Source organism: Cetorhinus maximus, chromosome 20 (assembly GCF_964194155.1).
Source record: "Cetorhinus maximus chromosome 20, sCetMax3.hap1.1, whole genome shotgun sequence".
NCBI classification, from domain to species: Eukaryota; Metazoa; Chordata; class Chondrichthyes; order Lamniformes; family Cetorhinidae; genus Cetorhinus; species Cetorhinus maximus.
In genome coordinates this window covers 96658661-96674197 of record NC_135898.1, presented here as the reverse complement: position 1 = coordinate 96674197, position 15537 = coordinate 96658661, and the positions used below count along the sequence as shown (strand labels likewise).

Sequence of the window (15537 nt, the reverse complement as noted above, 5' to 3'; positions counted from 1 at the left end):
TTTGAGACTGTTTTATGATTATGAAATCTGAGCAGCTCAGATGAGTCATGTGGGCAAAGTGAGATGGGCTCTCAGAAAAGGTTGATTGAAAAAAACACTCCACCGATCAAGAATATTGTGTATATGAGTTCCGATTTATACAGGAAATAAGCGGAGTGCATACAGCATATATCATCAGCTCCACTCCATTTTAATGGAGGGTTCGGATTTCAGACTGGCCTGGGAACCAATCCAGAATAAAGAAGAACACAACTGCCAGAGGAATACACCAGAAGGTGGCATGGGGGGGGTGGGGGGCAAGTTATTACATAAAATTTCAAGAGCAAATAAAATGCAAAAAAGCTACTTTCCTATGGCCATTTGGGAACAAGCTTTTTGTAATCTTTTCTAGTTCCCGGTGGGAACTAGATACTAGTGGGTCTCTTAAACGTCACAAATTACACTTTGGACCTTCATTGTAAAATAAGGCATCACAAGCATGACTTTCACAAAGTAAACTGATTAAATGCTGATCATTTATTTTAATCGTGGTATTGTCGATGACCAAAATTCTCTGCTCTCTCACCTGTAGATTTGTTCGTAAGATATAGGGATGCAATCTCCAGGAGACTGTGTCAAAAGCTGATCAATGGCACTGTCCAGTTTCGGCCAATAAGTACGCTGGTAATCTTCAGTTGTTATAACATTCATCACTAAACAAAACATTAAAAATAAAAGCACAATTTACCAAATTAAACACAGACTTAAAGAAATTCAAGGAGTCGCAAGAAATGCTTTTGTAATCTTTCCTAGTTCTTGGGATGGCCAGTAATTAATGGGTCTCCCAAGCTTAACAAATATGGCTGCAATCTGGATCGGTGGTAGACAGGAAAGTCGCACACGGGTGGTTTGGCTCCAGTGATAGCAAAGATAATAAAGAAATACTCTCATTACTATATAACACTTCAATTTTAATTCATTGTTTATCGTTCTAGTCTGAAGCAAAACATCACTTCCTCTTGCAAACATTGCAATTGCTGCATCATGTTTTTAAGGCATTTTCTGATAGGTTTTATTAAAAAATGTTATGTAATCTTAATTACGATTATAAGAAAATATCAGCTGCAGAGCTTAAGGTCCAACAAATTGGACAACTAGAACGGATGCAGATTGCCATCAAAGAATCCCTACACAGCTAATTCCAGTCAGAGTATTTGTGCATAAAAGATAAGTGCTCCATTCCTTTCTAATACCCTCTCCCATCTCAGAAAATTACCACTTAAACAGTAGACCACCTACCTGTGTTGATGATCAAGAATGGATCTCTGGTACAGGATGTACCTGGCAATGGATGAATTGTTTTTTTTAAACAAAAGGGAAGCTGCATGAAAGTAAACCTAAAGCACTGGTTACCTTTGTTAATTGTCAAAGGTCTTATTTGTACATCAAGGGCAATCTCATACCATCCGTCCATCTATTGCTCAATAGATAAATAAACATTCAAAAACAGACACCATAAATGGTGCCAAATGGGAAACAGCTGTTAAGTGAACATAATGTTGTGACCTCAGATTTATTTTCACCATGAACAAATGAATCATAGAATCATAAAATGGTTACAGCACAGAAGGGGGCCATTCGGTTTGTTGAGTCTGTGCCAGCTCTCCAAGAGCAATTTAGCTAGTACCACTCCCCTGCCCTTTCCCATGACGCTGCAATTTTTTTTCCTTCAGGTGTTTATCCAATTTGCTTTTAAAATCCATGATTGAATCTGCCCCCATCACACTCTCAGGCAGTGCATTCCAGTGCTCGCTGCATAAAAATAAAGTGCTTCCTAATGTCGTCATCAGTTCTTTTGCCAAACACCTTAAATCTATACCCTCAGGTTCATGATTCTTCTGCCAATAGGAGCAATCTCTCTCTATCTACTCTGTCTGGATCCCTGATGATTTTGAACACCCCAATCAAATCTCCTTTCAACCTTTCCTTTTCTAAGGAGAACAACCCCAACTTCTCTAGTCTATTCACCTAACTGAAGTCCCTTAGAGGGCCAGGGAGAGAGAACATAGGCCCTGGTGCTTCTCCAGTTTCCAGGTCCCTTATCCACCACAAGGTACCCCCAACCTCGCCAACCATTTAACCCTCCCCCTCACATTCTTCCTGCGCCCAGAATTGGGAAGCATAGTCACAGTGGGGGTGGACAATTTTATACAGGTTCGGCAAAACTTCTTTGCTTTTGTTGTCTTTGCCTCTAGTTATAAAGCCCTTCAGAAGCTCAGGTTTCAGTATGATACACTTTACAACCATGGCTTTGTCGGACAACATGGTCATTCATATTATGTAACCAGCTCCACTTTTTTGAACCTAGCCCTATGCAATATCCAGACAGCAACATGCAAAATATTTAAACCTCACAAGCACCGCAAACAAGCCCATGTAGAAATGAGGATATCTTGAGCTAACGGTGATACATTTCATTGGTGCATGACGCCCGGTTTCACTTACAAGTTTAAAAATGACAAAAACCTTCCAGTAAATTAGCACCAACCTATTCACCTGCAATCATGTGCTATTTCTGTCCAAACAGGTGGACTTTACCAACAGAAAAATTACACTTTGCATAGTGTGATAAATATTTTCGCATTTCAAATTAAACTAACCACACTTACAATGCCCAGCATAGAGCATATAATAGGAGAGTACTGCAGATCTGGGAATCTGAAATATAAATAGGAAATGCTGGAAATGCTCAGTGGGCCAGACAGCTTCTGCGGAGAGAGAAACAGAATCAACGCTTCTGGTCCACAATCTGCACTAGTTCTGACAAAGGATCACTGACCTCTCTCTGCACAGATGTCATCAGACATGCTGAGCATTTCCAATACTTTTCGTTCCTATTGGAGCAAAAAAAAACCCTTTCGCCAGCCCTCCAAACACAATCAGACTGTGAGCCTCTCAATCTCCTTCAGCAAGAAACCCAGCAGCCGCTGCCCAAGATCTGGTTTGGCACAACATTGAACATGAATTTTTAAAAAAAGAATGTATGAAGAAAACATAAAGCTTACTGAGCAAAAGAAAGCAATATCAAAACAATAAATTGACAATTTAAGAAAGGAGTAATTAATAAAATTGAACATTAGAAAGTGCCAAGCAGGACAGCGAACTAATAAAAGGCCCTGGTGGCGCACACTCCCAAGAGTACACGAGCGCAAGAATGAGCATAAGCATCTGGTTCACTCTCATACACACGCACACTCACTCTCACATACTCAGACAGGGGAAGCCAGGGTCAGGGACACACTATCATTGGAGGGGTTAAGGAGAGGTCAGGAAGGGAAGGGCTAGGGTCCACAGACACCATCAACTGAGGGAGGTCTTGGAGACAAGGTCAGGAGACCAAGGGCCTTGTGGGGATAAACTGAATATAGAGGCACTAGGCTTTCCTTGTGCTCCAGCAGCCTCTAGTCAGGTCTAAACTTGGAAGAGTGAAGAAAGCAGCACCCAAAAAGGCCCAAACATAAGTCTACGAGGTAAGCAAGAAAGGAGGGACTGGGGAATCTGCAGCTCCTACTCAGCCAATGAATGTTGCTGTTCAGGACAAGAGCAATCATTGGCCAAGTAGCCTGCCAATTGGGCTGGTCTACACGCCAGATTGGTTGCTTTGGACACTGGCCATCCAGGTCTGCCAATGAGACCGGGCTCTCCTGGAGCGCAGCTTGTGCACCGGCACTCATCCCCAGAACCATTCCTGTAAATCTTTTCTGCACCATCTCCAAAGCCTTTCCCATCCTTCCTAAAGTGCTGTGCCCAGAATTGGGCCATGAAGAGACTCCAAATTTTAGTTTGATACATTTGGTACTGCAATGTCCTGTCACAAAGCAAACACAAAGTGAAATTAAAATTGGACTATGACATCAAGTTTATGTCAGTCACGAGCACATTGAGGTTGACAGACAATAATCGGGTGATGTCTTGCATAAGGCTTGATCCCACAAAATTTCCAGTCAGATAATCCAGGAGACAAATGTGAAGAATGGAGTTTAGACTGCAATTCATGAACCCATTGTACTCAAATCCCTGGCTCAACATGACTCAGCAGCCATCCAGTGAGACACCCAATTGACTATATGGTGCACAAGTTGAAAGTCTAAACAGGCATGAAATTTGATTCTTTTCTCATTCGATGCTCAGATTTACTAACCCTTACAAAAGTGGGCATAAATAACTCTGGCTCAAGGGCACTGAAGCCAACTATAGCAATCATATCATAACATCAAATAAGATCCATTAAAGAAGCACAAATTTAGAACAAACAATTTTTTTTTAAGTCTATTTCACTTAGTGCCATACCACATGCTGGATTTACAGTCAACCACTGAAGGAGTTTAGTTAACTGTCCATACAAGAAAGTCACCATATTCACAGAATTACATGCTGAAACTCGAATGTAAAAAATATATCTAATTCAGACACTTCAACCTAAGTGTGACATCTTTCACACTACTTCGCACAAAGATGTGAAATTACTCATAGTTCCAGAATTACAGGCTATGCCAGACCCTACCTTCAGCAGATTGAACTGGTAATAAACAGAAAGCAGGAAAGAAATTACCTCAATTCTTCTGGTCAGCACCAGGTTTCCAAATGCTGGAGAAATTCCATGGCCAATACAGTGCTGTATATTAGCCCAGAGATCGCACTTTGCAGCAGCTATCACAATGTCAAACTCAGCAGCACAGGAGACCATTCGGTCCATCGTGCCTGTGACGGCTCTTTGAAAGAGCAATCTGATTAGTCCCAATTCCCTGTGCATTTTTCTTTTTCAAGCATACATTCAATTCCCTTACTATTAAATCTTCCATCAACCTTTCAGACAATGCATTCTGAATCATAACAACTCACTGCTTAAAACATTTTTTTTCCTCATCTCTGCATTAGTTCTTTGCCAATTAGCTTAAAGCATCATCTGCTAGTGGAAAAAATATTAACTCCAACAAACTCTTTATAATTTAAAATATCTTCATCAAATCTCCCCTAATCTTCTCTTCCCCAAGGAGAACAACGCTGGTTTCTCTGGTCACAATCCCAGACCAAGCCCCAAATTTTATCACGATCCAGTTAGTGACCAGTAACTCTTGTAAAGTAGATGAAATTTGAAATCCCAGTTACTTACTAAGAGAATAAAGTTTCCACAGTTTTAAACCAACAGAAGAAATTAGACTCTACACAAATGTGACGAAATGCGGATACGCTGGCCAGGAAAGGGCCACACGTGCGCAGTTCAGGCTTTTTTCTCTTGGTTTGAGAGTTCTGTGCATCTGCCTGCGGGGAAATGGTCACACATGCACAGCTCGTTTATTTTAATTGTCTTCAGGCCGGGAACCAGCCCTGCGCACCTGCACAGAAGGAAAAGCAGCAAAGGAGTGAAACGGTGAGAAGCTGCAGGTCAGGTGACTTGAACTGGAGCGGCATTCAGAGAGGTGTTCTAGGAAGTAGGACAGGAAGAGGTCCCAGAAGGTCCCTGACAGAGATAAAGACAGGGATCAGAAAGAGGTCCCAGAAGACAGTCCCAGGTAAGGGACAAAGACAGGAGATCAGAAACCGATCCTGCTGAGTAAAGTTGAGAGAAAGGAAGAGAGCAATAGGCTCCAAGTTAAAGAGAGAGCTACAAGGAGCAGACTTGAAGCAAAGCGGGCTTGAGAGAAGCCCAGAATATCCGAGAGGGCAGTTAAAGGTTGGTGACTCCGTGCTGTGGGCCATAGTGGCAAATATACCCTTTGAGAGCAGTGGTGTTCTGCCTGATCTGAAATTGTGCTCAGAAGGTGAAGCTTGAATGCTTGTACGTGAAGATTGAGGGGGAAGGAATCTTGGAAGGTGAGATTGAAACCCTCAAGGTGGATCCGTGTTGAAACCATCAGAGTGGGAGCGACATTTGAAGAGAATTCTAAGGCAAGTTCTTCAAATGTGGAGAGTGGAAACCCTCATGAGAAAGACAGAGTTTCAGTGAGACCGGTGTGATAAGCATCTGGGTGGGTTGTTGAGATATCTATAGAATCTGCTTTGGTCACATCTGTTATTTATTTTGGCGTGTGGTGTGTCTGACTGCAGTTCGCCAGTTGGTTCACACGTATAAGATACTTACCCTGAATATTAGAATAAGATAGATATATTGAATTGTTTCATCTTTCTGAATTTGTATGTGTTTGTAAAGACATAGCTGGGGTGAAGGAATCGTGAATATTTGAATAATTTTCTTCTGCTTATATTGAGATATTTCCAACCATTTTGTCTGGTGTAACAGAGTTCATTTTTCTTGTTTAATAAATATTTTATTTTTGTGTTGAAAGTTCATCAGTAGACTCCTGTGAATTTGTTCAGTAACTTTGCTCCACGGTTCCAAAAAAAATGTTAGGATCTATCAAGCCACCTTTCATTCTGGGATCTGTCTTGTCTAATATTAACATCAGCTGGGATCGTAACACAAGTCAGCAAAGCAAACAGTCAATACTATCTAACTTGTATTCTAACATCCAGAATTAACGAGGTAAACATGAATTAACAGGCAAACTGTGGTCGAACACACCACAAACTGCACATTGAATGGCAGACACATCCAAGACAGACCCCACAAATTTCTCAGCAATTCACACAGACATCAGCGATCGCTGTGAGCTACAAAATCCTTTAAATTCTGCCTTCCTCATGAGGGATTTCAGCTCCTTGAGGATATAGTTTCTGATTTCCCTCAACAACTGCTCCATCCCAGTTGCTCAATCTCTTCTGCTGCGGCTGTGTCCCATTGGATTCCTGAGGCTGTGTCCCAGCATCTAATTACCGAAATGATTCTAGCTCTCTAGCTACACTGAGCAGAACACCATTACTCCTGGGCTTCCCTTTACTCTAACAGCCAGCTTCACTGAGCTGGCACCACCCTAGAGTTTTTCTGAACTCCAATCTTCTCAGCTGCACTGAGTAAATATTACTCCCGATCTTCACTGAGCCCCAACTCCTAGCAGAACAAAGCTACCAACGGCTCCAGGGGCATCTCTGAGCCACAGACCCGTCAACAGTATGGAACACTGCAGCTGCCTGGAGCAGGCCCTCTTGATCGTCTGCCCCCGACTCCCTCTCACGTGGGCTCACTTTTGCACTGTACCCCAGTCCCGTGGTTGTTGTTTTGCGCCATACCACCACACAGACACACTGCCCAATCCCCACAGAAGCAGAGGAACTCTGGGGCAGCCTGTCTTCCTGCTGCGCTCTGTGTTTGCGCTGGAACTCCCAGGCATGCCAGGGATTATAGTCCTCGACCTCAGACTGGAAACCCCAGTGAAAACAACCCAGGAATACAAATTCCCTCACACTCTAGCCTCTCCAAATAAATGAGGTACCTCATCCCTGGTATAATTCTAGTAAATCTCCTCTGCACTCTCTTCAAGGCCTTGATGTCCTTTCGAAAGTGTGGTGCCCAGTATTGAACACAATACACCAGTTGGGGCCTAACCAGTGGCTCATAAAGGTTTAACATAAACTTCCTCACTTTCGTACTCTTTTCTCTGTTTATAAAGTCACAGTTTCACCTATGTTCTATTTTAAAAAAAAGATGCATTATCAACGTCCTGCCACCTTCAAAGATACGTGCATTCGAATCCCTATGTCTCTGCTTCGCACCCCTTTTAAAACAGGTCACCCTATTTTTGCAGATAGTACACAATGTCAATATACAAGTGACAACTTAGAGATGCAAAGTGGAGTAGAATAAGATTATCAAATGAACTGCAGGAACTACAATTTTGACCCATTGAAATATGTCACACTGCATTGTGTGGACAATATCCTTCAATCATGATTAAATCAGGGTATTTTGAAAAACTCAATATGTGGCCAAAACAGTACAGGAGCTGCACTTTTCCAAAGAATGATACACACACCCTTTGCTAACAGCCAGGAAAATTGATTTTGAACGTAGCTAAAAATGCTTCCTGGGAAAATGTTTGCCAAATGCTTCTCTATAACATGACAGAGGAGGAAAAAAATATCATATCTATCTTCAAAAATCAGAACATGTTTGCCTGTGTTTCAACCATGGGTGGATCCACCATGCAGCTACCACACTAGATGGCAGGGATAAAAACCGAAAAACACTAGAAAGATTCAGCAGGTTGGGCAGCTTCTGGAAAGTGAGAAACAGGAGCGTTAATTGGCTGGAGGCAGGATTTCTGCCCTTCAGCCAGGAGGAAGTCCTGCCTCACAGAGCTGCCACCAGCAGCGCCAGAAGTTGACAAGACTGGGATGGCAAGCAGTTCCCAGAGTCTAAGTCCCAGGAGTCATAGAGTTATACAGCACAGAAACAGGCCCTTTGGCCCATTGTGTCCATGCTGCCCATCAAGCACCTATCTATTCCAATCCCATTTTCCTGCACTTGGCCCATAGTCCTGTATGCTATGGTGTTTCAAGTGTTCATCTAAATACTTAAGTATTTAGATGAGCTCTTAAGGAGTCCAGCACCCGGGAATTGTGGGGGCCTTAGGGCAGGGAGGGGAGGTGAAACCGGAGGGGTTGGGGGGAGTGGGGGTTGCGGGGTTGCACAGAGGGGGCTGGGGGTGTTGTGGAAGCCTGCGGGGAGGAAGCACCCGCAAGGCTAGATCTTGGTGGGGGGAATCAAAGATGAAAGGAGGCTGTTAGCAGAGACCCCCACCCCTTCCCATCCAAGGCCAGAGTAGGGTCACTTTCTAGGCTTCCTCCCTGCCCCCACCAGCCTGAAAATTGAGGCTGGGCAGGAAACGGCCCTTAACTGTTCATTAATTAGCCATTTATGGACCTTAATTGGGGCTTGGACAGGCAGGCAGACCGGCCTAGGCCTCATCCATCCCATCGTAAAATTTCAGAGGTTGGGGCGTGCGAGAATCCAGTGGGAAGGCCATCTATGGAATTTTAGAGGGCCCGCCTACAGACAGGGTACCATAAAATTCTGTCCAAGGTTTCAAGTTGATAACCTTTAATCTGAGCTGGTCATCAACTTGAAACATTAACTGTTTCTCTCTCCACAGCTGCTGCCAGATCTGCTCAGAGTTTCCAGCATTTTCTGTTTTACTTTCAGAGTTGCAGCATCCACAGTATTTTGCTATATAGCAGGATTTCCTTTGGAGTTTTTCTCATGGTGGAGATGGTGGGAATTAATTCATAGCCATTGGTCATTTTCCTAACCTTACCATTCAAGCTCTGAACTTTCAAAATTTAGCTTTGGAGAGTAAAGAAAAAAAGAAAATCTTAAGATTCATTTTCAGCCTTTTAAAAATGAATAGAAGTCTGATGGAAATCAAGAAACAAAAAAGACATCTCACAGCTGAATCTAGCGCAGGAACAGAAAGTACTGGTTTTTGGGATCCAAGAAGAACGGTTTTACTTAAATCCAGATAAAATAAATTGGGAGAAAAATTACTTTTAAAATTAGCGGATAATGAACCATCAATTTTCTTTGTAAAAGAAAAGGTTTATAGTTTTAAGCAAAACCTCAAATATGCTAGCCTACATCACACACACTGAGTTCCAAATTCCCTCCACACTCTCTCATTCACAATTATGCATCTAAATTTATCATATTCTGCTAGTTGGACTTCCAGAAGGCCTTTGACAAGGTGCCGCACAGGAGGCTGCTCAGTAAGATAAGAGCCCATGGTGTTAGAGGCAAGGTACTAGCATGGATAGAAGATTGGCTGTGTGGCAGGAGGCAGAGAGTGGGGATAAGGGGGTCCTTCTCAGGATGGCGGCTGGTGACTAGTGGAGTTCTGCAGGGGTCAGTGATGGGACCACAACTTTTCACTTTATACATTAATGATCTAGATGAAGGAACTGAGGGCATCCTGGCTAAGTTTGCAGATGATACAAAGATAGGTGGAGGGACAGGTAGTATTGAGGAGGCGGGGAGGCTGCAGAAGGATTTGGACAGGTTAGGAGAATGGGCAAAGAAGTGGCAGATGGAATACAACGTGTGGAAGTGTGAGGTCATGCACTTTGGTAGGAAGAATAGAGGCATAGACTATTTTCTAAATGGGGAGAGAATTCAGAAATCTGGAGTGCAAAGGGACTTGGGAGTCCTAGTGCAGGATTCTCTTAAGGTTAACTTGCAGGTTGAGTCGGTAGTTAGGAAGGCAAATGCAATGTTGGCATTTATTTCGAGAGGACTAGAATATAAAAGCAGGGATGTGCTGCTGAGGCTTTATAAGGCTCTGGTCAGACCACATTTAGAATATTGTGAGCAATTTTGGGCCCCGTATCTCAGGAAGGATGTGCTGGCCTTGGAGAGGGTCCAGAGGAGGCTCACGAGAATGATCCCAGGAATGAAAGGCTTAACATATGAGGAACATTTGAGGACTCTGGGTCTATACTCGATGGAGTTTAGAAGGACGAGGGGGGATCTGATTGAAACTTACAGAATACTGAAAAGGCCTGGATAGAGTGGACATGGGGAAGATGTTTCCATTAGTAGGAGAGACTAGGACCCGAGGGCACAGCCTCAGAGTAAAGGGAAGACCTTTTAGAACAGAGATGAGGAGAAACTTCTTTAGCCAGAGAGTGGTGAATCTATGGAATTCATTGCCACAGAAGGCTGTGGAGGCCAGGTCATTGAGTGTATTTAAGACCGAGATAGATAGGTTCTTGATTGGTAAGGGGATCAAAGGTTACGGGGAGAAGGCGGGAGAATGGGGTTGAGAAACTTATCAGCCATGATTGAATGGCGGAGCAGACTCGATGGGCCGAATGGCCTAATTTCTGCTCCTATGTCTTATGGTCTTTATGGTTGGTGATATTAGAAACACATTATTGGATGTATCCTAATCAAAGCTCATAATATAAACGCTACAAAAAAAATGATTCTTTCATGTAATTTCCAAAATCCCATCTGTGAATGTTGTGAGAAAGTAAAATTTCCAAGCAAAACAGGTAATCTGCATAAACAGCAAATATCGGACAAGAAAATATAAACTGAGGTGAGGAGGGTAGTGAGCAATTGGGAGAAATTACACAATAAAAGGGCAGTCACTAAAATTGATACAGGTCTAATCATCAAAATCAACTTGGACCCATGTTAGTTCAAAACAAAAACAGAATTACCTGGAAAAACTCAGCAGGTCTGGCAGCATCGGTGGATGCTGATTCTACAAGTCTGTGCAAGGTACCCAGGCAGCTCCCACGACACCTTCATCCTCAGACACTCCCAGTTGCCGGGGCTCTTCAGTGCTCCAGCCCGGCTGGATGGATGGCTGCTGGGTGACAAGGGCTATCCCGTCAGAAGGTGGCTCATGACGCCTCTCCGCCATCCAAGAACAGAAGCTGAGCAGCAGTACAATAGGAGCCACGGCACCACAAGGGCTGTGGTGGAGAGAGCCATCGGTCTTCTCAAAATGCGCTTCCGGTGCCTGGACCGGTCAGGGGGCGCACTCCAGTACCCCCCAGATCGTGTGTCGCTGATAGTGGTTGCATGCTGCACTCTCCACAATCTGGCGTTGGAAAGGAGGGGGACAGTGGAGGAAGAGTTTGCAGATGCTCTGGCTGCACATGATGAGTCCAGTAGTGAGCCCGAGGACGAGCACGCTCAGGAGAACACTGAGGGGAATAGACACTGACCTGGGCAACCTCCAGGGAGGCAGGGACACCCGGGAGGCTTTGATCCAATGATCCTTCAGCTAGCCTACCAAAGATGGACCTACAACACATGCCAGGGCTGCAGGCTCCATACTCGATACCTGAGAGCAACATCTGCCTGGTTAGGGACATTAACTATGTGCCTTGTCAATAAAGCTTAATGACAAACAAGTCACTCATAACATCATGGGTTCCCCTTCACCTGCAGAAGTAATGAAGAACCCTGAGGCTTGCTGAGAACTAAAACATTTAATGATTGCATACTAGAATACAGGAATGAAAGTGTATTAAAGGTGTTGAGCAGCATGCTGAATGAAAAGCAACTGATACAGGGGCAAAAGAAAACCATCAATGAGAAGCCCGTGTTGTGCCAAAGGGGATTAACGTTTGCGTTTCCGGGTGCTATGTCTAGGTGCTTCCCCCCTTGCTGGCACTGGGATTGGAGACAGCCTGCTCACTCTGGTGTCCTGTTGGCCTTGATGACCTCGGCAGGCGTCCTCAGGCCCGTGGAGCCTGGGAGGGAACGGCCAGTGCCACAGCTGGCATCTCCCCAGTCACTGCAGCATAATCGGATGCCACGGTCACTGGCAGAGGGGCAGAGGAGCTGTTGCCCTCATCCAGAGCGTCCTGAGAGGAACCCACAGAGACGACAGGCAGCTGCTGCACTGACTTGAGGTTGCTTCGGACCTCCCTGCTCACCATCGATGGATGGTCGCCTAGCTGGGATACTGGGGACCACCTGAGGTCAATGCCGCTGTGAGGGTTTGCAGGTCCCAGTGCATTCCCAGGAGGTCCTGATTCAGCTCCTGGAGGAGCCTCTCCATGAGAATTGCCACTCTATCCATGGAAGAGGCAGTGCGCTCGGCCATGAGGGTCATTGCATTGCTCATGCTCCCCACGGACTCCTCCACAACGGGCACCATGGCACAAATTCCCTCGTGTATCTCCGCCAGATCCTCCCGCACACCCTGCTGGACTTCCAGTGTCTGCTGCCTGAGGAACGACTCCAGAGGCCCATCATCAAGCCACCGACTGAGCATGTTCCTAGTCTCCCTCCGTCCTCTGACTGCTGGACCCCTGGGCACTCTCTGCCTCCACCTGCATCTCAAGCGAGTGTGAACCTGGACACTAGCCAATGATCTTATCCCCACTAAGGTGCTGGTATCTGCGCTGGTGCCTGACTGGCTGAGAGGGTGTGTTTATATCCTCTGCGTCCTAAGGGGTCAGTGACAGTCCCTCTGCCCCCTGAGTCTGGGCGTGCTCTGGTGTGGCTGAAAGGAAGAACAAGGACATTTGATTAGTTGAAGTCGTGATATTGTTAATGTGCTTGCCTGGCCCCTGGATCAGGATGTGCTCCTCCTTCCATAATAAATGGGAAGCCCATGTTGGATGCTGAATTCAATAAACAGTCAACAGTGGAATGATTGCAATGACAGACATTGTGACCTCAGTGCACGGCACTCATACTTCCCAGTGGCATCCCAACCTCGTCGCTGCCGGTAGACCTGGGTTCATGGTGCCTCTCCAGCTCAAGAGCCTCCTGCTTGTATCTAAAAACAAAAAACTACTGTGGATGTTGGAAATCCAAAACAAAAACAGAATTACCTGGAAAAACTCAGCAGGTCTGGCAGCATCGGTGGAGAAAAGAGTCGACGTTTCGAGTCCACATGACCCTTCAACAGAACTGAGTATAGTTAGGAGAGGGGTGAAATATAAGATGGTTTAAGGTGGGGGGCAGAGGGAGAGAAGTTGAGGGTGGGGTGGTTGTAGGGACAAGCAAGCAGTGATAGGAGCAGATAATCAAAAGATGTCACAGTCAAAAGGATCAAAGAGGTGTTGAAGGTGGTGATATTATCTAAGAAAAGTGCTAATTAAGAATGGATGGCAGGATACTCAAGGTACAGCTCTAGTGGGGGTGGGGTGGAAAGACTGACAAAGTATTAGTTGTAGATTTAAAAATAATGGAAATAGGTAGGAAAAGAAAAATCTATATAAATTATTGAAAAAAACAAAAGGGAGGGGGAAGAAACGGGGTGGGGATGGGGGGAGGGAGTTTAAGATCTAAAGTTGTTGAATTCAATATTCAGTCCGGAAGGCTGTAAAGTGCCTAGTCGGAAGATGAGGTGCTGTTCCTCCAGTTTGCGTTGGGCTTCACTGGAACAATGCAGCAAGCCAAGGACAGACATGTGGGCAAGAGAACAGGGTGGAGTGTTAAAATGGCAAACAACAGGGAGGTTTGGGTCTTTCTTGCGGACAGACTGCAGGTGTTCTGCAAAGCGGTCGCCCAGTTTGCGTTTGGTCTCTCCAATGTGGAGGAGACCGCATTGGGAGCAACGAATGCAGTAGACTAAGTTAGGGGAAATGCAAGTGAAATGCTGCTTCACTTGAAAGGAGCGTTTGGGCCCTTGGACGGTGAGGAGAGAGGAAGTGAAGGGGCAGGTGTTGCATCTTCTGCATGGGCATGGGGAGGTGCCATAGGTGGGGGTTGAGGAATAGGGGATGATGGAGGAGTGGACCAGGGTGTCCCGGAGGGAACAATCCCTACGGAATGCCGCCGGGGGGGGGGTGAAGGGAAGATGTGTTTGGTGGTGGCATCATGCTGGAGTTGGCGTCTCACTATCCTGACTTGGAAATATATCGCCGTTCCTTCATTGTCACTGGGTCAAAATCCTGGAACTCCCTCCCTAACAGCACTGTGGGTGTACCTATACCACATGTGATGCAGCAGTTCAAGGCAGCAGCTCACCACCACCTTCTCAAGGGCAATTAGGGATGAGCAATAAATGCACACACAGCCAGCAACTCCCACATCCTATGATGAATAAAGAAAAAGCTTCTTGCCCATGTTAGTTCATCCAGTTAGAAAGCAGGCACATGGGATAATCACCACCCGGAAGTTCCCCTCCAAGCTACTCACTATCCTGACTTGGAAATATATCACCGTTCCTTCATTGTCACTGGGTCAAAATCCTGGAACTCCCTCCCTAACAGCACTGTGGGTGTACCTATACCACATGGGATGCAGCAGTTCAAGGCAGCAGCTCACCACCACCTTCTCAAGGGCAATTAGGGATGGGCAATAAATGCACACACAGCCAGCAACTCCCACATCCCATGATGAATAAAGAAAAAGCTTCTTGCCATCATGGCGCCCATTCCTCTATCTTTCCTACCTCCTTCCAGAACTGAAAATGAAAAGCATGTGTTTTCTCGATCTTTCTGCCTACTTCTAACTTAGCGATCTTGTGTGAACTGCCTCCACAGCGATCCAAGCTAAAAATTAGGAAGTCAACAATATAAGGTGGAATGTTTTCACCCAGAGGTTGGTATTTGCTGTGTTCCTGGTGCAAAAGAAAGGATTGAGGGATATCTTGGGAAGGTGGATAGACAGTTGAACTGTGAAAAGGGACAGGGCTCATTAAATCCCAACTAAATTTTCCCATTCCTAAATGACCCAACGTTGAAAATCCAATGATGCCCGAGGGTCACTATTTTATTCACTTATGATATTTAGCCACCAATCGTCCAAAAGCAAGCTGTAGGAATTAATCTTAGTTGGTTACTGACAATTGACAAAATCTCAATAACAGTGAAATACCGTAGGGATAAAAGGTCCAGCACACAAATCAAGCTTTTGGCGAACTGAAACCAGGCCATCACCATCATAGTTTATTCCAACCTGAGTTATCCCATAGTGAATTAATAACCTGTATGATTCCACATGAATTCGGCAAAAATGGCTAGAAAACAGGCATATAGAGTCGCATGCAAATCTAGGTTAAACTATCAATATTAAGACACTTCCACAAAATTATTCAAAATTCAAAATTACTCCACAACATAGTCTACCTTTATTCAAGCTCCACCAAACACATATTGGGAACTTTAAAAATGTTGGAAATATAAAATATA

General features: G+C 44.8%; 1 protein-coding gene across 1 annotated transcript in view; it reads right to left on the bottom strand.

Moving 5' to 3' along the window:
• cacul1 (CDK2 associated cullin domain 1) overlaps window positions 1-15537 on the bottom strand; it is a 113307-nt gene that overhangs the window by 85170 nt on the left and 12600 nt on the right. The window contains exon 2 of the mRNA XM_078565189.1: window positions 566-692. Coding sequence (XP_078421315.1) covers window positions 566-692 — 127 coding nt within the window. The remainder of the gene's footprint in view (window positions 1-565; window positions 693-15537) is intronic.